Source organism: Hemitrygon akajei, chromosome 3, assembly GCF_048418815.1.
Source record: "Hemitrygon akajei chromosome 3, sHemAka1.3, whole genome shotgun sequence".
In the NCBI taxonomy this organism is placed as follows: Eukaryota; Metazoa; Chordata; class Chondrichthyes; order Myliobatiformes; family Dasyatidae; genus Hemitrygon; species Hemitrygon akajei.
Genome location: NC_133126.1, coordinates 156070564 through 156093164, shown reverse-complemented (window position 1 = coordinate 156093164; position 22601 = coordinate 156070564). Strand labels below are relative to the sequence as shown.

The 22601-nt window shown below is 39.7% G+C and overlaps 1 protein-coding gene across 7 annotated transcripts in view; it reads left to right on the top strand.

The window, feature by feature from the left end:
• Positions 1 to 22601, top strand: part of pex5la (peroxisomal biogenesis factor 5-like a) — a 171855-nt gene that overhangs the window by 124568 nt on the left and 24686 nt on the right. For 6 of the 7 annotated variants that reach the window (XM_073041136.1, XM_073041137.1, XM_073041134.1 and 3 more), the window contains 4 exons: positions 2551 to 2674; positions 7789 to 7803; positions 17483 to 17582; positions 19687 to 19782. In XM_073041136.1, the coding sequence (XP_072897237.1) occupies positions 2551 to 2674; positions 7789 to 7803; positions 17483 to 17582; positions 19687 to 19782 (335 nt within the window). The remainder of the gene's footprint in view (positions 1 to 2550; positions 2675 to 7788; positions 7804 to 17482; positions 17583 to 19686; positions 19783 to 22601) is intronic. The other variant, XM_073041135.1, reaches the window with a different exon arrangement.

Below are 22601 nucleotides of genomic sequence, written 5' to 3'. Positions count from 1 at the left end.
CTTAGGGACTCCAACTCCAGATTTTTCCTCAGGGCTTACTCCCAAAGCCTTCCCTGTGAGTGGGTATAGCCACAAGGCAGTGGAGGTTTGAGGTGAGAGTTTTCCTTCTCGATAAGCTGCCAACCCACCTGACAAAGCCTATCTGCCCAAAGCAAGTCGTTTTAAGGTGCCAGTAAGCTGCCTCCTTCACTTTAGGGAAAATAGCAATCTTTGTGCTGCATTAGTCCATCCACTTCAAGGTTTGACGTATTGTGCATTCAGAGATGCTTTTTGGCAAACCACTGTTGTAATTTGTGGTTAATTGAGTTACTGTCACCTTCCTGTCAGCTTGAACCAGTCTGACCATTCTCCTCTGACCTCTCTCATTACCAAGGCTTCTTCACCCACAGCAACTAACGGGCGCCTGTGAACTCACTTTTGTGAACTTCACTTCTGAATGCTATTTGCTTCCTTTTATTGTTTGTACAACTCATTTTTTTCTCTGTCTGCACATGTGGTGTTTGATGGTCTTCTTATGTTTTAATACGTTCTTTTTTTTTGTTTTGTGGTTGCCTGTAAGGGGACAAACCTCAAGGTTGTATAAAGTTTACATACTTTATATTTACATACTTTGATAATAAATGTTCTTTGAACTTTGAGAACTGCCACTCATTGGATGTGTTTAGTTTCGGTACCGTTCCCTGTAAACTCTCGAGATTATTGTGTGTGGAATAACCCAGGAGATGAGCAGATTCTGAAATGCTCAAACCACCCCATCTGACACCAACAATCACACCATGTTTAAAGTCACTTCATTACATTTCTTCCCCATTCTAATATTTGGTCTGAACAACAACTGAACCTCTTGACCATGTCTGCATGCTTTTATTTATTGAGTTGCTGCCACATAATTGGGTGTTACATATTTGCATTAATGAGCAGATGTACCTAACAAAGTGGCCACAGTGTGTAAGTCCATCCTATCCAATCTCTCCAGTACATTGACATCTTCCCTTGGCCTGATGACCCGAGCTGCCCTCTGTGCTTCAGGTGCAGTCTAACCAGTGCTTTGTAAAGTTGCAACACGATGTTCCAACACTTGCATTCCATGCCCTGACCAATGGAGACAAACATGCTGTAGGTCTCTTCACCACCTTGTCGACCCACTTCACTTTCAGGGGAATTGTGGAGTTGGAGTCCAAGTAAGTCTCTGTTCATCAACATTCCTCAGTATTATACTATCCATGTCCCAGTTCCCCAGATACTTCAAACCTGACATAACTTGTCAGAATTAAATTCCATTTGCTAATATTCCACCCAACTTTCCACTCCATCTATACCCTCATTCATCATTTTTGTGTCGGTACTAAATAAAGGTCATATTGTATATCTGAAATGCAAGCTCTGATAATAGAACATAGAAAATCTACAGCACAACGTTGTGCTGATCATGTAACCTGCTCTAGAAACTGCCTAGAATTTCCCTACCACTTAGCCCTCTATTTTTCTAAGCTCCATGTACCAAAGAATCTCTTAAAAGTCCCTTTTGTATCCTTTGGCAGCAGTGCATTCCACGCACCCACCACTCTCTGTGTGGAAAAACTTACCCCTGACATCCCCCTTGTACCTACTTGCAAGCACCTTAAAACTATGCTCCTTCGTGTTAGCCATTCAGCCCTGGGGAAAAGCCTCTGGCTCGCCACACGATCGATGCCTCTCATCATCTTATACACTTCTATCATGTCACCTCTCATCCTCCGTTCACTCAACCTATTTTTGTAAGGCATGCTCTCCAATCCAAGCAACATCCTTGTAAATACCTTCTGCACTCTTTCTATAGCATCCACATCCTTCCTGTAATGAGATGACCAGAATGAGCATTTCTAACATTTGTTTTATTGTTGAGAATAGATTAACTGATTAAATAATGCCATGAGCAAAAAAAAATGGTGCTAAAATCCCCAGAGCCTATCCATAGGCTTTAGGTCTACCATGTCTGTACTGATGATCTATTTAATCCCATTTACCTGCATGGAATCCATATCCTTCATTCCCTACCTGTTCATGTGTCTGTCTAAACATTCGTTAAACATCGCTCTCTCCTCTTAGTGTTCCAGGCACCTACCATTCTCTGAGTAAATCTCCTCTAAACCTTCACCCTCTTGCTTAAGCCTGTGCTTGTTGATATTTGACATTTCCACCAACTTGCGCCAAACTTTTCACTTCCTTTCTAATTAGAAAGTAAAAGATCTTAATTGAACACAAATAAAGATTTAACTATTGCATAATAAAAAGTTAAAAATAGTCCAGATGCAGGGTCTCAACTCAAAACATCGACCACGCTTTTGCCTTCACGGATACACTTCGAGCCTCTGAATTTTCTTCCTGTAGTTTGGTTTTGCTTCAGTTGACAGAATCTACAGTTGCTTGTTTCTATTATTTTTAATGATTTTTGTTGAAAATAGCTTACTCCGCTTACATGTTGAAGATTTATACTTTGTCAACCAAGAAAGGAATTTTTTTTAATTCCCTTGTCTGGCAATAACAATGTTTTTTTTCAACTTTGTTTAGTTAGTATCCCACCACGTATAGAGAAGTGGGAAGAAGTGAATTTGCAGAGTGCAAAGACTCCTGAGGAACAATGGGTAACGGAAAGGAGATGTTCCAACAGGATTGCTTCACAGGAGTTCCTCTGGTAAATGTTCTTCTTATTAGTCTCTCATTGCTGCAACCTAATCCTGTGACTGGAAGGTACCACGTGCCTCTGAGATAAATAATCTGAGCTTTTCACTTGTTCTTGGCTCCATGAGAAAGCTCAGGTTCCCTAATCAGACGGAATCCATTCTGATATGAAACCTGCAATATTATTATTTGCCACTTGCATAATAGAGAACTTAAAGTTCAGTAATTTTTAATTCAAACAGCACCGGGTCTGAATGCATATCACATTCACCAGCACATTCAGAGGGGAAAATGATGTTACAAAATGTCTTTGCGGGTGAAATCTTTTACACAAGTAGAACATCTGAACAAGATCTTTAAACAAATACTTTAACCAAACTTGCATAGTATATGTGAATAATTTAAGTTTGCGGCAAACCTGAGATTTTGTTTCTCGCTGTTATCTTCAGTAATTTTATTCTCCATCAACTGCATGTTAATCTCAAAAGAAATCACTCCTCTTTCATCAAAATAGAGTATCACTCTAAAATGATTGCCCTTGGCAACATGAGGCATGAACATCTCAACTCAATGTTGCACACTCCTTCCCATAGTTTTGACAGCAGTTGAACCACATTTGTGATTAAGTGGAATCAATATGTGAAATAGCTTTGCTCTTGTCTGTTGCAAAAAGGAGGATCTCCGGGTAGCTATCCATTTTGTTTGATTTCCTATTACTATTCTGACGTGTCCTTCACTGCCATGCTGAGACAAACTCAGGTTGGAGGAGCAACACCTCATATTCCATCTGGGTAGCTTCCAACCTGATGGCAACAACATTGATTTCTCCAACTTGCAGTAATTTCTCCCTCCTTCTCTCTTTTTCCATTCCCTACTCTGGTTCCCCTCCTCCTTCCCTTTCTTCCATGGTCTACTATGCTCTCTTATCAGATTCCTTCTACTTCATCTCTTTACCTGTTCCACCTGACCCCTCCCAGCTTCTTCATCCCTCTCCCCTGCCCACCCACCTTCCCCCACACTTGGTTTCACCTAGCACATGCCGGTTTGTCCTCCTATTCCTCGTACCACCTTCTGAACTGGCTTCTGCGCCCTTCCTTTCTGGTCCTTATGAAGCGTCTCAGTCTGAATCGTCGACTGTTTATCCCTCTCCATAGATACTGTCTAACTTGCTGAGTTCTTGCTGCCTTCGGTGTGCACTGCTCAAGGTTTCCAGTATTTTCAGAATCTCTTATGTTTATGAAATAGTCCTTATCCTGTGATTGGTTTAACTTCGTACCAAAACCCAGCTGTATACAAGACAAGACAGAGAAAATTAAGATTCTGTTCACTGTTTTATCAGATGAATAATGTCCATGACCTCCTCTGTACCTTTATTCGGCATCGTTTGATCAGTTTACCCACAAAAATCCATTAATAATGGTCTTAAAATCTAGTTGATCATGCAGCCACATCCTTATTAAACAAAAGTTCCAGATTTTATTGGAACTTATTTTCTAACTGGGCCAGCATTAATCTTAAGATTTTATTAATTTGATTTGAACTTCACAATAAGCTTTCTAATTGTCACACATTCCATGGCAAAAGTCCACTGACTCCTGTTGACTAAACCAGCTGGATTCTGGTTTAAAACTGGGCCACATACTAGTAGAAAGATACTAACTAATATTGGAGTTATCTCAGTACACCTAATATTGTCTGTTCCCTTGTTGATTCTCAAACACTTTGGATACATATTGGTCCTCAATTTTATATGCTAAAAATATAGTTTACTGTTGTATGTTTTACTGTATTCTGAAATTTCTGAAGCAGATACTCTCAGTCTGTCCCTGTCCTGCACCTAACTACATCACATATTCAGTCCATATGATGGGTGAATTTCTTCCTCTTGTTTAAAAAAAAGGAAACTATTTGCATATACAATGGGTTCCAGTTAATTAGGCCCTCTGTTAATCTGGGGAGTCACTTAATTTGGGACAACTCTTAAAGAACAAAAATGAATTGAGAACATTGCTTTTATTCCCTTTGTTTATTTGGGACACTATGTTGCTTAACTGGAGCAGGATTGTGAGTTGCTGAACAAGTTTCTTTTCTTTTTACAATATTTTTATTCAGAAAAAAAAGATTACAGAGTGCAACACATAGATACATCTCAACATAACTTGTGTACATTCATATATTGTAATAAAATTGATCAAAATGTTATAGCATAACACATAAAGGTATACCACTCTGTAATCAAAAATTTAAAGATAGGTCATACATTATAAAAGAAATTTTTTATATACATAAAAAAAAGTCAACCCCCTACCAACTACCAAAGAAAAAAGCTGATGGATGACAATGGATAATTAGAAAAAAAAAACATATTCACTTAAGAAGAGAAGATAAAAATATACATAAAAGTCTGTGCACTGTTAAACTTTATAAATTGGAAAAGTAATTTAGGAAAGGTCCCCAAATATCATAAAAAGATTGTTTTGAATTTAAGACTGAGCAGCGGATCTTTTCTAAATTTAAATACGACATAATATCACGTAGCCATTGAAGATGTGTAGGAGGGGTAAACTCCTTCCATTTAAGCAAGATTGCTCTTCTTGCTAAAAGAGAGGTAAAAACTAAAACCTGTAGGTTAGGAGTATTTAAAGTTATATCTTCATTTGCAATAATACCAAACAAGGCAGTAAGGGGATTTGGATCAAATTGGACCCTAAAAAGTTGAGAGAAGGTATGAAATACTTCCCGCCAAAACTTTTCAATTGTAGGGCAAAACCAAAACATATAAATTAAAGAGGCATCAGCAGAGTTGCATTTATTACAAAGTGGAGAAACATTCGGGTAAAAACTGGAGAGCTTCTGTTTAGAAATGTAAGCTCTATGAACCACTTTAAATTGTAGAAGAGAATGACGAGCACAGAAAGATGATTTATTAACCCGTTTAAGAATTTTATTCCATCTATCATCAGAAATCTGACAATTTAGGTCATCCTCCCAAGCTTTTTTTATTTTATCTAAAAAGTCTTGTCTAGAATCAATCAACAAGTTATAGATACCGGTAATAGAACCATTGACAAAAGGTTTTAAATTTAAAAGATCATCCAGTAAATTTTTGTCAGGACCTATAGGAAAAGTAGCTAATTGGAAACGTAGAAAATCTCTAATTTGAAGGTATCTGTAAAAATGTGATTTTGGGAGTACTAATTTATTTGACAATTGGTCAAATGAAGCAAGAGATCCTGAGATAAACAGGTCCCAAAAACACTTAATACCTAATTCATCCCAATCTTTAAAGACTTTATCAGTCATGGAAGGGATAAAAAAAAAATAATTAAGGAGAATGGGAGATGATAATGAAAAATTCACTAAACCAAAAAATTTTCTAAATTGAGACCAGATCCTTAAAGTTTGCTTAACAATTATGTTATCTGTTGTTTTATTTGCTGAAAAAGAAGAGTATGATCCAAGAAGAGAGACAATAGAGGAATTTTTTACAGAATTAACTTCTAAGGAGACCCATGACCCATAATCTTTACGATAAATATAATAGGACCAGAAAGTAATATTCCTTATATTGACAGCCCAATAGTAAAACCTAAAATTGGGTAGGGCTAGTCCACCCATCTCTTTATTTCTTTGTAAGTAAACTTTACTTAAATGAGCTTGTTTATTATTCCAAATATAAGGGGTTAAAATTGAATCTAAAGAATCAAAGTACGTCTTAGGAATAAAAATAGGTAAGGCCTGAAAAAGATATAAAAATTTAGGAAGAATCTTCATTTTAATCAAATTAATTCGGCCAATTAGGGATAAAGAAAGAGGGGACCATTTAGAAAGCATCTTTTTCACATAATTCAATAAGGGGTTCAAGTTTTCTTTAAATAAATTCTTGAAGTTTTTAGTAATTGTTACACCTAGATATATAAATTGACTTGTAACAACTTTGAACGGAAATTTGGCATTTGATGACATTAGGTAATTTAAAGGAAATAGCTCACTTTTATGTAGGTTCAGCTTATATCCTGAAAAAGAACTAAACTGGGAGATTAAAGAAAGAACCAAAGGTAAAGAAGTTTCAGTGTTAGAGATAAAAAGTAAAATATCATCAGCGTATAATGAAATTTTATGAGACATACCTTCCCTTAGTATACCAGAAATGTCCTTAGATTCTCGAAGTGCTATTGCTAAGGGTTCTATAGCTAAAGCAAAAAGTAAAGGACTAAGAGGACATCCTTGTCTAGTTCCCCGCTGTAAATTAAAGGGCTTAGAAATTTGGGAGTTAGTAATAACCTGAGTGGTAGGAGACAAGTAGATTAATTTAACCCAACGAATAAAATTAGGCCCAAAATTAAACTTTTCTAAGGTCTTAAAAAGATAATTCCACTCAATCCTATCAAAGGCTTTTTCTGCATCTAAGGATAATATACACTCTGATATTTTTTGGATGGTGAATATATCACATTCAATAACCGACGTATATTAAAATGTGAGTAACGATTTTTAATAAATCCTGTCTGGTCATGTGATATAATAGATGGTAGAATATTTTCAAGTCTTCGAGCTAAGATTTTGGCTAAAATTTTTGCATCAACATTTAATAAAAAAATCGGTCTGTATGAAGAACATTCAGCTAGATTTTTATTTTTTTTTAAGAATAAGAGAAATAAAAGCTTCATAAAAAGATTGAGGGAGTTTACCTGATTTAAAGGACTCTGATAAAACAGAGGATAAATAAGGTGTAAGTAACATAGTGAAAGTTTTATAAAACTCCCCAGGAAAGCCATCAGGTCCTGGGGTCTTACCAGAATGTAGAGCACGTATAGCCTCAGCCACTTCTTCATTGGAAATAGGCTGATCTAACTGTGTTAGACTATCAGCAGACAATGTAGGAATGTTGATATTACTGAAAAAAGCATTCATATAGGTATCATGTGAAGAAGAGTCAGACTGATACAACTTAAGGTAAAAGTCTTTAAATACATTGTTAATTTCAGAATGGTTGGATGTCTTAGTTCCATTACCTTTAAAAATTTCTGTGATTTGACGATTAACTGTAAAAGATTTTAAGCGATTGGCTAATAAACTACCAGTTCTATCCCCGTGAATGTAAAATTGAGTTTTATCTCTCAACAGCTGTCGTTCAATTGGGTAAGTCAGCAGAAGATTATACTTGGATTGGATTTCAATACGCTTATTATATATACTTGGATCTGGAGATAGGGCATACTTTCAATCAAGATCTTTTAATATCGCTGCTAGGTCAGACCTTTCTTTGTCAGTTGCTGATTGTGAGTTGCTGAACAGGTTTACAACTAGTATCAGTTGCATGCACTTGCGTAGCCATTAGATGTTACACTGTGTTTAGAACGAATAGTTGTTAAATAGCATCAGCCGTGTGTGTTTGTGTTCAAACAGCAGTGACTTTTGTCTCTGATAACTGGTGAGAAATAAGCAGTAAGTCTGTTCAGAATTATTCTGCTCACCTCGGTTTCAAGTGTTCACACTTGGAAATGCCAGAAATGGCTGGGAGTGAAAATGAAATTATTTCACTGCTTCAACAAGTTAGAAGAATCTGAAGGTATCAACGATATCTTGACTGTTACAATGAGAATGAAGATTTGGAGGGTGCAATCATTGATAGCATTGTGTGAAGGCCGTCCTTTAACTCCACTTGCTGTTCGTGCTTGTTGTTCACTTACAGTGAATCTAAAATAAGTGGCAACATACACTAGATGAATTTCTCCATTGACTATTAGCAACAAATACAGTTTTTATAATGCAGTAGTACTATTGGTTCAGATGGTTCCATTTACTATCAGAGAATGTATACAGTATACAACCTGAAAGACTTGTCTTTGCACTCACGAGAAACAGAACCTCAAAAGAATGAACGAAAGGAAAATGTTAGAACCCCAAAGCCCCCTCTCCCCCACCCAAGCAGCAGCAAGCATCAACCTTCCCCCACCCCCACCCATTTCAGCAAAAAGCATTAGGACCCACCACCCACCAAGCAACAGCAAAGTTCCCAAAGAGAGACCATGATCTGCAGTCAACAGAAACTACTGTTTACCTGACAGTTTGACATTCCACAGTGTCTCTCTCTCTCCCCTCTCCCCCCTCTCCCTCCCCCACATAGAGAGGTATCACCCATTTCTACAGTGAAATGGGAGACTGACTATCTGCCGCGTCACTTTTCCATACATCCGCCACAGCAAAATGCTGATGTTCCGTTTCCCGCAACGCCTCAATTCGCAACACCGGCCTGGAATCAGTCATCCACAGGGCTGGATAGTGTTCTAATTTGTTCTGTATTTTATTTAGATAAATAATTTGTTACTCTGTTTGCCTTTTTTAAAAATATCTTTTTAGCTATTTCCATGAAATTTCAGCTCCTTGGGGCAGTTCTGTTATTATGTCAAAGATGTACTGGTCCCAGTGTGTCCCAGTTGACAGTAAGACCATAATATATGGAAGCAGAAGTAGGCCATTCAGCCCATCGAGTCTGCCTCACCATTCAATCACGGGCTGATCCAATTCTTCCAGTCATCCCCTCTCCCCTGCCTTCACCCCATACCCTTTGATGCCCTAGCTAATCAAGAACCTGTCTATCTCTGCCTAAAATACACCCAATGACTTCGCCTCCACAGCTGCTTGAGGCAACAAATCCCACAGATTTACCACCCTCTGACTAAAGCAATTTCTCCACATCTCAGTTCTAAATGGACGTCCTTCAATCCTGAAGTTGTGCCTTCGTGACGTAGAATCTCCTACCATGGGAAATAACTTTGCCATATCTAATCTGTTTATGCCTTTTAACATTCGGAATGTTTCTATGAAAATCTCCGTTCTCCTGAACTCCAGGGAATACAGCCCAAGAGCTGCCAGACGTTCCACATACGATAACCCTTTCATTCCTGGAATCCTTCTTGTGAATCTTCTCTGAACCCTCTCCAATGTCAGTATATCCTTTCTAAAATAAGGAGTCCAAAACTGCACACAATACTCCGTGTGGTCTCACGAGTGCCTTATAGAGCCTTGACATCACATCCGTGCTCTTATATTCTGTATCTCTAGAAATGAATGCCAACATTGCATTCGCCTTCTTCATAACTGACTCAACCTGGAGGTTAACCTTTAGGGTATCTTGCACAAGGACTCCCAAGTCCTTTTGCATCTCAGCATTTTGAATTCTCTCTCCATCTAAATAATAGTCTACCTGTTTATTTCTTCCACCAAAGTGCATGACCATACACTTTCCAACATTGTATTTCATTTGCCACTTCTTTGCCCATTCCCCTGAACTATCTAAGTCTCATTGTAGGCTCTCTGTTTCCTCAACACTACCTACTCCAACACCTATCATTGGCAAACTTAACCACAAATCCATTAATACTGTAGCCCAAATCATTGCCATACATCGTAAAAAGCAGCAGTCCCAAAACCGACCCCTGTGGAACTCCACTGGTAACCGGCAGCCAGCCAGAATAGGGTCCCTTTATTCCCACTCCCTTGTTTTCTGCCGACCAGCCAGTGCTCCACCAACACTGGTAACTTCCCTGTAATTTTATGGGCTCTTATCTTGTTAAGTAGCCTCATGTGCAGTACCTTGTCAAAGGCCTTCTGAAAATCCAAGTACAACACGTCTATTGCATCTCCTTTGTCTACCCTGTTTGTAATTTCCTCAAAGAATTGCAGTAGATTTGTTGGGCAGGATTTTCCTTTCAGGAAACCATGCTGGCTTTGGCCTATCTTGTCATGTGCTCATTCCTAACAATCGATTCCAACAACTTTCCAACCACTGATGTCAGGCTAACAGGTCTATAGTTTCCTTTCTGCTGCCTCCCACTCTTCTTAAATAGCGAAGTAACGAGCAATTTTCCAGTCATCCGGTACAATGCTAGAATCTATTGATACTTGAAAGATCATTGTTAATGCCTCCACAATCTCTCCAGCTACTTCCTTCAGAACCCAAGGGTGCATTCCATCAAGTCCAGGAGATTTATTCACCCTCAGACCATTAAGCTTCCTGAGGACCTTCTCAGTCGCAATTTTCACTCCATCTACTTCACTTCCTTGACAATTTTGAATATTCAGTGTACTGCAGATGTCTTCCACTGTGAAGACTGACGCAAAATACGCATTCAGTTCCTCTGCCATCTCTGTGTCTCTCATTATAATATCTCCAGCGTCATTTTGTATTGGTCCTATATCTACCCTCAATTCTCTTTTACCTGTTATATACTTAAAAAAAGCTTTTAATATCTTCTTTGATATTAGTCATCAGCTTCCTTTCATAATTCATCTTTTCCTTCCTAATGACCTTCTTGGTTTCCTTCTGCAAGTTTTTAAAAGCTTCCCAATCCTCTATCTTCCCACTATCTCTGGCTTCCTTGATTGCCCTCTCTTTTGCTTTTACTTTGGCTCTGACTTCACTTGTCAGTCCTTCTTCCATTCTAAAATTTTTTCTTATTTGGAATATATCTGTCTAGCACTACCCTCACTTTTCACAGAAACCCCAGCCATTGCTGCTCTGCTGTCCTTCCTGCAAATGTCCCTTTCCAGTCAACTTCGGCCAGTTCCCCTCTCATGCCATTGTAATTACCTTTATTCCACTGAAATACTGGCGTACTGGATTTTACTTTTTCCCTCTCAAATTTCAATGTGAACTAGATCCTATTGTGATCACTGTTCCCTAAGTGTTCCTTAACCTTAAGCTCTCTTATCACCTCTGGATCATTGCACAACACCCAATCCCCAAGTGGGCTAAACAACAAGCTGTTCTAAAAAGCCATCCCTTAGACATTGTATAAGTTCTCTCTCTTGAGGTCCAGTACCGGCCTGGTTTTCCCAATCCACTTTCATGTTAAAATCCCCAGCAGTTATCATGACATTGCCTTTCTGACACGCCGTTTCTATCTCCCGCTGTAATTTGTAATCCACTCCCGGCTGCTGTTTGGAGGCCTGTATACAACTGCCATTGGCAATGTACCCTTACCATTTCTTAACTCAACCCATAGAGAATTGACTGGAATCCACTGTATTGTGGAAATGTTTCCTTTTTCTACTTCTCCCTCAATATGTGAACATTAAAATTCTCTCATTATAACTCTATTTCTTACATGTACTTCCTTGCTCATTGACTACACTTACAGATTTCCTAAATAAGACCCATTAAAGTTGTGGGGTCTATAAATTCTTCAGTGACAGGAAGGCCCACCAAAAACAGTGTTTGGACCTCCCACATCTATTTTGTGCAATGGCCCCTGCTGCACCTTAAAGGGCCAACGCAGAGTTTGGGGTTGGGGGTGTGGTGTGGTTTGCAGTGAGGGGAGACCATTGCAGGCGGGGAATGATCAGGACCATGAAAGTTGGGTCAGGATATTGGAGGAAGTGGGTGTACTGGGCTACACGAGTCATAATGAACCACTGGGGTGGGCAGTTGGTCGTCAGAATCATGCTCATGTGGGGATCATGGCAGAGATTAAAGAGAGTCATCTTGGAGAGCACTTCACTGCAAAAATATACCAGCAGTGTCTTCAATACCTGCCAAGCCCTGGTTTCCTCCCACGGTCCAAAGTCACACCAGTTAGTAGGTTAATTGGTCATTGTAAATTGCCCCGTGATTAGTGTTAAATCAAGGGTTGTCGGGGGTTGTTGGGAGGTACGGCTCGAAGGGCTGGAAAGGCCGGTTCCACACTGTATCTCTAAATAAAAAAGAAGTACAACAGGCCCCCAAGTGTAAAGTTAAGGTAAAATACAATGTATAATGTTTATTAAGAGGTTCAGTAAAGTTCATATTAAATTCAAATTTTGTTACTAATGTGTAAAAACATTAATTCAATGCATGTTAAAAGCATTTTACAGCATAACTATTATGCAGATGCAAAATAAATGAAATAAATGAAATGTGAAAGAAGTTCAGTATCCAGGAAGCACATTTTAGAACCATGATGTTGCAAAATTTCCAATGTTAACTCTGTCAGTATTGGAAGGAAAGTGAGGTGACAAAATATATTTTCAATAATATTTTAAAATATTTCTGGAAAAACTAAAGTTGCACATAAAGATTGTGTTAAAGTCTTGGCTTGAGGGATATTAGAAGATGTAATGATGGACAACTATTACAAAAGACTACAGATGCTGGAATCCGGAGTGAAAATAACCAAATTGCTGGAGGAACAGAGCAGGTCAAGCAACATCTGTAGAGGCAAAAGAAGGGAGTTCTGATGCAGGGTCGTGTCCCAAAACTTTGACCTAGCCTTTGCCTCATAGGTGCTGCTTGACCCACTAAGTTCCTCCAGCAGCTTGTTAGTTGCCATTTTAACGCTGGATAATGTTCACTCTAAGAGTGCTAACTGATCTGCATTGTACTTTCAACATGTAATGTATTTGTTTCTTTAATGAAATTAATTCATTATCAAGTAAGGGGGTGAGGGCAGCAACTTTATTTATTTTATTGATATTTCAAGATTGTTTAATTTCCTTTCCTGTACGCAAGTGTAAACGAGAATGAAATAATTGTTACTTCAGATCTGATGCAGCACACAAGAAACACAATAAGATAAAGAACACAAAAATTGGGGAGAGTTTAAACTAGAATTGCTGGCGGGTTGGGAACCGAACTGAAGTGACGGAGGAAAGGGAGGTTGGCTCAGAAATGGAGAAAGCTTGGAGACAGTGTGAAAGGGAGGATAGACAGGTGATAGAGAAGGGACGCGCTCAGACTGATGGTTTGAGATGTGTCTATTTTAATGCGAGGAGTATTATGAATAAAATGGATGAGCTTAGAGCATGAATCGTACTTGGAACTATGATGTTGTGGCCATTACTGAGACTTGGATGGTGCAGGGGCAGGAATGGCTACTTGAAGTGCCAGGCTTTAGATGTTTCAGAAAGGATAGGGAGGAGGGCAAAAGAGGTGGAGGCGTGGCACTGTTGATTAGTGATAGTGTCACGGATGCAGAAAAGGAGGAAGTCATGGAGGGGTTGTCAACGGAGTCTCTGTGGGTGGAAGTTAGGAATAGGAAGGGGTCATTAACTCTACTAGGTGTTTTTTATAGACCACCCAATAGTAACAGGGACTTTGAGGAGCAGATAGGGAGACAGATTCTGGAAAGGAGTAATAATAACAGGGTTGTTGTAGTGGGAGATTTTAATTCCCCAAATATTGATTGGCATCTCCCTAGAGTGAGGGGTTTAGATGGGGTAGAGTTTGTTAGGTGTGTTCAGGAAGGTTTCTTGACACAATATGTAGATAAGCCTACAAGAGGAGAGGCTGTACTTGATCTTGTATTGGGAAATGAACCTGGTCAGGTGACAGATCACTCAGTGGGAGAGCATTTTGGAGATAGTGATCACAATTCTATCTCCTTTACCATAGCATTGGAGAGGGATAGGAACAGACAAGTTAGGGAAATGTTTAATTGGAGTAAGGGGAAATATGAGACTATCAGGTAGGAACTTGGAAGCATAAATTGAAAATGATGTTCTCAGGGAAATGTATGGAAGAAATGTGGCAAATGTTAAGGAGATATTTGCGTGGGGTTCTGAGTAGGTACAATACGTTCCAATGAGACATGGAAAGGATGGTAGGATACAAGATCCATGGTGTACAAAGGCTCTTGTAAATCTATTCAAGAAGAAAAGAAGAGCTTACTAAAGGTTCAAATAACTAGATAATGATAGGAATTTAGTAGATTATAAGGCTAGCAGGAAGGAGCTTAAGAATGAAATTAGGAGAGCCAGACGGGGCCATGAGAAGGCCTTGGCAGACAGGATTAAGGAAAACCCCAAGGCATTCTACAAGTATGTGAAGAGCAAGAGGGTAAGAGTGAGAGAATAGGACCAATCAAGTGTGACAGTGGAAAAGTGTGTATGGAACTGGAGGAAATAGCAGAGGTAGTTAATGAATACTTTGCTTCAGTATTCACTACGGAAATGTATCTTGGCGATTGTAGGGATGACGTGCAGTGGACTGAAAAGCTTGAGCATGTAGATATTGAGGAAGAGGATGTGATGGAGCTTTTGGAAAGCATCAAGTTGTATAAGTCACTGGGACCGGATGGGATGTACCCCAGGCTACTGTGGGAAGTGAGGGAGGGGATTGCTGAGCCTCTGGCAAAGATCTTTGCATCATCAATGAGGACGGGAGAGGTTCCGGAGGATTGGAGGGTTGCGGATGTTGTTCCCTTATTCAAGAAAGGAAGTAGAGATAGCCCAGGAAGTTATAGGCCAGTGAGTCTTACTTCAGTGGTTGGTAAGTTGATGGAGAAGATCCTGAGAGGCAAAATTTATAAACATTTGGAGAGGCATAGTATGAGTAGGAATAGTCAGCATGGCTTTGTCAAAGGCAGGTCGTGCCTTACAAGCCTGATTGAATTTTTTGAGGATGTGACTAAACATATTGATGATGGAAGAGCAGTAGATGTAGTGTATATGGATTTCAGCAAGGCATTTGATAAGTACCCTATGCAGGCTTATTGAGAAAGTAAGGAGGCATGGGATCCAAGGGGACATTGCTTTGTGGATCCAGAACTGGCTTGCCCACAGAAGGCAAAGAGTGGTTGCAGATGGGTCATATTCTGCATGGAAGCCAGTGACCAGTGGTGTGCCTCAGGGATCTGTTCTGGGACCTCTACTCTTAGTGACTTTTATAAATAACCTGGATGACGACGTGGAGGGATGGGTTAGTAAATTTGCTGATGACACAAAAGTTGAGGGTGTTGTGGATAGTGTGGAGGGCTGTCAGAGGTTACAACGGGACATTGGTAGGATGCAAAACTGGGCTAAGAAGTGGCAAATGGAGTTCAGCCCATATAAGTGTGGAGTGGTTCATTTTGGTAGGTCAAATATGATAGCAGAGTATAGCATTAATGGTAGGACTGTTGGCAGTGTGGAGGATCAGAGGGATCTTGGGGTCCAAGTCCATAAGACACTCAAAGCTGCTACGCAGGTTGACTCTGTGGTTAAGAAGGCCTATGGTGCATTGGCCTTCATCAATCATGGGACTGAGTTTAGGAGCGGAGAGGTAATGTTGCAGCTATATAGGACCCTGGTCAGGCCCTACTTAGAGTACTGTGCTCAGTTCTGTTCACCTCACTACAGGAAGGACGTATAACCCATAGAAAGAGTGCAGAGGAGATTTACAAGGATGTTGCCTGGATTGGGGAGCATGCCCTATGAGAACAGGTTGAATGAACTTGGCCTTTTCTCCTTGGAGTGACGGAGGATGACAGGCGACCTGATAGAGGTGTACAAGATAATGAGAGGCATTGATTGTGTGTATAGTCAGAGGCTTTTCCCCAGGGCTGAAATGGCTGGCAGGAGAGGTGCTTGGAAGCAGGTACAGAGGAGATGTCAGGGTTAAGTTTTTTTACGCAGAGAGTGGTGAGTGTGTGGAATGGACTGCCAGTGGCGGTGGTGGAGGCGGATACAATAGGGTCTTTTAAGAGACTCCTGGATGGCTACGTGGAGCTTAGAAAAATGGAGGGCTATGGGTAAAGCCTAGGTAGTTTAAGGTCGGGACATGTTCGGTACAGCTTTGTGGGCCAAAGGGCCTGTATTGTGTTGTGGGTTTTCTATGTTTCCAAACAAAAACACTATAAATATAAAGACATAAGACCTTTGTCCAAGTTAAATGGCAAAAGAAAGACTTGATATTTGTCATTGCCAGCATTAAATTTATTTGAGCTGTAATTACAATACCAAAGTCATTTCTTAAATGGTTATTTACCTCATCATGAGAAATCTACATGAACATATGGGTTCTGGATCACACCAGATTCCAACTGGAACCATTGCACTATTCCATTTAAGGAACAGTAGCTCTGCACTTTTATAGTAAGTTGTCTCATCTGAAATTTGTACCCTATAACCAATTTAGAGAGTAGAACCTATCAGTTTATTTTCCCACTCTCCTATTCTGGCTAAAATTTCTCATTGTCAGCACTGGAGGTCAAGGACACCACACCATATTAGATCTGGCACGGGTTTCGAGACCTCTTTATTATCAGCTCTGAACTGTCAGACTAAAAATGAGAAAGTAAAGATTAAAGATTATATCGCCTTAGCTTAATGTTTTAAAATATTTGTGTATTTTAGTTAACATTTATTAAAAGCTTTAACAATGTGTTAATTTATTTCAATTGTGTACTTCAATTTTGGTGTTGTGGACTGATTCCTCCAGCAGGGAATTGCTGCCCACGGTCCCTCATCATCATACTTAACATTGCCTGGAGGATTTAGCTAACTGGCACTGTGCATACCAGAGTAGGGAAGTACTCTTTTAGAAGTAACAAGGCTTCAGGCAGTACTGTGAGATAGTCATTTTTAAATCCTCCTTAACAGATGACAAAGTTGAGGATGGGCTTTGCTGGCTATAACTGATTTTTAACAGGTTCTAATCTTTGACCTGGGAACTATTAGCTAAACTTAACTAAAACTATTAAAAATAGGTAACTAATTAAAGCAGTATTATTTTGAAGATATATTCTGAAGATAATATATGAAGATAATTTATTTTATGTAAAGTACTCATTAATATTTCTGCCATACACAGCAGGTCCCAAATAAATTTTCACTGGCTATCCTGCAATATGTCAAGAACTGAGGCAATTCACTCAATCTTCATGACTGAAAAAATACTCCATTACTTTGAAAATTGTTTACAGCCTTCTTTTGATGATTCTTATAGTATCTGATGAAAATCTTAGCCAGCGTCTGGCTAAAGATAACTGGTAACCTTGTTATTTCATTGGAAAGTACATATTGTTACCTGCCTCAAATATTTAAGTATGGAAACCATAAAAATATTTATGATACCTTACAGGTCTACAGAAAATAAGGTCCAATCTGAGGCTGTAACAGGTAAAAATGCAACAGAATTACATTCATCATCAACAGAACTGGAACAGATACCAACAACACAGGTAACATAAATTTATATTGTATATCAAGAACAGATTTCAATAAAATGTGTAACAAACATTGTGCGGTATTTTGTGTTTAAAAATATACAATGACATTCTCAGGGCATGTGGCCAAAACTAGATGATGGTTTTGACATCTGTCTGTCAATTTTAACTCTGCAGTGGCTTTGGAGTGGGATGGCTAATAACCCTCTGAAGTTTCAGATCTGGGAATTTTAACAACAGGCCTCATTTGCACTTGGCCTCCTTGGTGAACTCGGGGAAAAACGAACTAGCTGCTTGCAAACAGAAGTGTATTTGGGCAGGAGATCTAATTTCAAACGGCCTGGTGCGAATGAGCTGCGTTTTTTTTACAATAATCTGCTGGTTTCATAGTCTTTTTCTACTTCTTTAGCTAATTAAATATTCTAATTAGAAAATCAGAATACTTGTAATTTAGTTTTACTTAACAGTCACTAACAGCCATGCAACTTTTAAGTACTACATTCACTCAAAAATAGGTTGCCTCCCAAACTTTTTTAATGTGGTTAAATACATAAAGTGATAAGGAAGTTGTACCGCATATTTGCCTTTATAGGTCGGGGCACTGAGTATAGAAATTGGAAGTCATGTTGCAGCTGTAAAAAAAACTTTGGTTAGGTCACACTTAGAGTATTGTCTGCAATGTGGTGCGGTTCTGATTGTCACATTACGGGAAGGATGTATAATCTTTGGAGAGGGTGCAAAGGACGTTCACCAAGATGTTACCTGGATTAGAGATCATTAGCTATCGGCAGAGCTTGGACAAATTTGGATTGTTTTCTCTGGAACATCAAAGGCTGAGAGGTGACCTGACTGAGAAGCATGGGTAAAGGGTGGAAATGTCAAATACTAGAGGGCATAGACTTGGAAGTTCAAAGTGAAATTTATTATCAGAGTACATACATGTAACCACATACAACCCCAAGCTTCTTTTTCTGCGCACATACTTGGCAAATCTATAGAACAGTTAACTGTAACCAGTAAACATCAGTAACTGTTAACTGCAAACAAACTGTGCAAATGCAGATACAAATAAATAGCAATAGATAATGAACATTAAATAACAATATAACAGAGTCCTTAAATGAGTGTAGCTGTCCCCTTTTGTTCAAGAGCCTGATCGTTGAGGGGTAGCAACTGTTCTTGAACCTGATGGTGCGAGTCCTGAGGCTCCTATACCTTCTACCTGATGGCAGCAGCAAGAAAAAAGAATGGCCTGGGTGCTGGGGTGCTTTGATGATGGATGCTGCTTTTCTATGGCAACGTTTTATGTAGATGTGCTCATTGGTTGGGTGGGTTTTACCCATGATGTACCAGGCCAGATCTACTACCTCTTGTAGGATGTTCCGCTGCAAGGTGTTGGTGTTCCCTTACCAGGCTGTGATGTAGCCAGTCAGCACACTTTCCACCACACATCTGTAGAAATTTCCCAAGGTTTTCGATGACATGCTGAATCTCTGCAGACTCCTGAGGAAGTGGAGTTGCTGTTGTGCATTCTTCACAGTTATATGATGGATCCAGGAGGGTCCTCTGAGATAGTGACACCCAGGAATTTAAAGTTACTGACCCTCTCCACCTCTGATCCTTTGAGTGCTGGCTCACGGAACATTGGTTTTCCTCTTCTGAAGTCAACAATCAGTTCCTTGGTTGTATTGACATTGCGGTGAAAGGGGCAAAGTTTAAAGGGGATTTGAATGCATTTCTTTCACACAGTGTGGAAGGTGCCTAGGATATGTTGCTGGGCAGGTGATGGAAGCAGATGTTATAGTGGCATTTAAAAGGCATTTAGAAAGACAAGGGACGGAGTGATATAAACATGCAAGTAAATAGGATTAGATTAAGTTGACACCACTGTCAGCACAGACATTGTGTGTTGAAGGATCTCTTGTACTGTACACTTCTGAAGATGTCCTTTAACTTAGAATTTAGTTTCTACTGTGCTTCCCTAAGTTAATAATTACATTGCTTATGACAGTCAATTTAAATATTATGTAAATCTTTAAAAAGTGCATGTTTTTAAAATAGTTTTTTTTATTTACAGCATATATGTAAGTTCTAATTTTGTGTCCCTGTAACACACTAGAATCGGATGACCAAGGAGCAACGTTGGGGAAGTGCACTACTAACTCGAAACCAGTCAACAGAGGAAGAGTTTGAAAGAGCAAAGGCAGCAGTTGAGGTTTCTGAATTTCTCCATTCTGTTTTTTCTGACATTAGAATATAGAAATTAACAGTAGGATTCTTCACAGCTTAGAAATATAAGAAGTACATTCGCCCGTAACTTAGGTTACAATGTGGCACTGCTTTTGGTGCTGGGCAATCCATTCGTAGTTTATTTTCCCAAATGAGTTGGAAGGTGGAGGCTTTCATCCTGGTTCAGCTGTATTTGCAATTTGGGTTCTGGTTCCTCTTTAACACCTAACACACACAGAACTCCAGGTGTTATTCCAATGGCAAACAATATGTAATGTCTGCATAAACAGGCAATCTCATCTGCCTCTGTGAAATTTAAAGGTGGATGGTCAACTGGACTCTTGACGTCACAACCTGCCTTGTTATGGCCTAGCACCTTGTTACCTGCCTGCACTGCACTTCTGCAACTGTAACACTTTATTCTGCTGTAATTGCTTTCCCTTGCACTACCTCAATGCAATGTTGTAATGAAGTGGTCTGTACAGATGGCATGCAAAGTAAATATCTGCACTGCACATCAGTACATGTGATGATACTGGGTCCTAAACCGGCATCAGAAACTGACTTGGACTAGGTCCCTGTTAATTCGTTGAATTATTTATTCCTCGGGCTTGCAATCCCAACCACTGGCACTCCTCCTTCACACCTACCCGTGTCCTACATGCATTGAAAACAATCCTTAATCTATATTGCATTTGTTACACTGCCTTGTATGTCATGCACTTTGTTGATTTGTGGCAGCAGTACAGCACACCCAGTTACCCTACGTAAGACTCTACTATGACCACTTCATGTACCCGTGCATGAAGCTCCAGGTCGTTTCAGTTGGCTTCTTCAGAAACTTGCAAATTACACATCCATTCAGCATGCAGGAGTCTTTTGGTTAATGTCCTTCTCGTTCTTTCTAAACAGTAATAATGCCACCTGTCTGTTTTCCGTCTTCCTGGATCATGTTTCATTTGGTCTTCTGCACTTACTCAGTCAGCAGTAGTATGTCATACGTTTCCAGAATCACAGAATTGCAGATGCTGTTGTTGCTCGTGTTCCCTTTTACTTTATCTATTGCAACTTTGATGTTTTACAGTGGCCTTATGAATACAATGTGAAACTATATCACATTTGATTTATTTAGTCCTCTTTAATTTTGTAATGTTGATGCTAACTAGCAACTCAACCAGCCTTCAGCTTTCTTTCTCTATAATATTCTGATGATCAGACTTTAAACAGGCAGCACTCTTTCTTTTAATCTGTAAATGGTATTGAACGAATGAGGTTCTTAAGCAGCATTGTTGGAGCAGATGAGGATGTTTTGTGATGTGTCCATTAATACATAAAATTTGAGCTTCCATCTCATTGTGCAGAACTAATTTAATCCTCTGTTGGCTTATTCATATTAATGAGCCCTAATATTGTGTGGCTTGTACCAACGAAGGCTTGCTGGAGCTGATAGAAGCTATCACTGGGCCATTTGAGGAGAAATGTTCATTGCCCAGAACTGGCAACTGGTCCCCAGATTTGAAATGCTTGACATGATAGATGACTGCAATGAAATGAGGGCTCACACAAATGGTATTACCAGAGGCGTGATCCACATGTATATTCATGAGCTCAAGGTCAGCATACAACCATTAAATCCCATCTCCCAACAGTGGAATCACTAGCCTCACAGACTACTATAAGTTGTCTCACTCCCATAATGAAAACTTATTTCTATCTAGACTTGCACTGTAACATTCATAAGATCTACCACATTCTTACAGTCCTACCGTTGAGGCCCTTGGTTAACCATGGATGTTTTGCCCTTTCTCAATGTGCAGGCCAGGGCAGCACAACATGGTGAACAAGCTGTTGCCCATGTAGGAGTCTCCCTCACCTCTCCACACAGCTGATGAATCGAAAGGGACGGCAGAGACCGATACGGTTTGGCACTAGCTGCATTGCGGGAGTTTACAGTCAGCATTGAACTCAACATCGGACTCCATCTCCAGAACTTTCCTCGTGGTTTATTCCCAAAGCTTTCCCCATGAATGGGTGTAGCCACAAAGCAGTGGAGGTTTGAGATCAAGAGTTTTACTTCTCCTAGTTAAGCTTCCAACCATGGCTAATGAAGTCCATCTGCCCAAAGCGACTGGTTTTAAGGCACACATAAGCTGCCTTTTTCCTGTCAGTGGAAATGGTTCTACCAGATTAGCAGCAAGCCACACGTGAAGGCCAAGAGCTGGATTTGGTTGTCAGAGGCTGTTTGAGAAAATTTAATAGATAGTGAGAGCTTATCGCTACTAACAACCCATTCCTCAGCTATAACAACCTTAAGAAAACAGTCCTACCATGACTGAAAGATTTAAACCCAGATTTGATAGCTTCCACATACTACCAAACATACAATTTGCTCACGGACAGTTTCCTTGTCTTTCTTGGGAGAAGGTAACACATAACTAGTGCCAGCGACAACAGACTGGAGGAGCAAATGTGTGCTGGGAGTTATTGTTGTGAATGGCTCATGACGGGTGGCATGCTGTCTTCTTGTTACTACCATCAGGGAGGAGGTAGAGGAGCCTGAAGACTCCCAGTCAATGATTCAGAAACCGCTTCTGCCCCTAAACCATCAGAATGCTGAATGGGGCATGAAGGCTACCATGTTATTCCTTTCATTTTTGCACGACTTAACTTACTTTGTAATTTATAATAAAGGAAAACATTTTTTTTGCGTGACTCGTGTTTTACTGCTATCTTACATGTACTTCATGCAGTGTATGAGTGTTGATAGTGTTCCTCCAGGGCCAAGGTGCAAATCACATTGTTTCT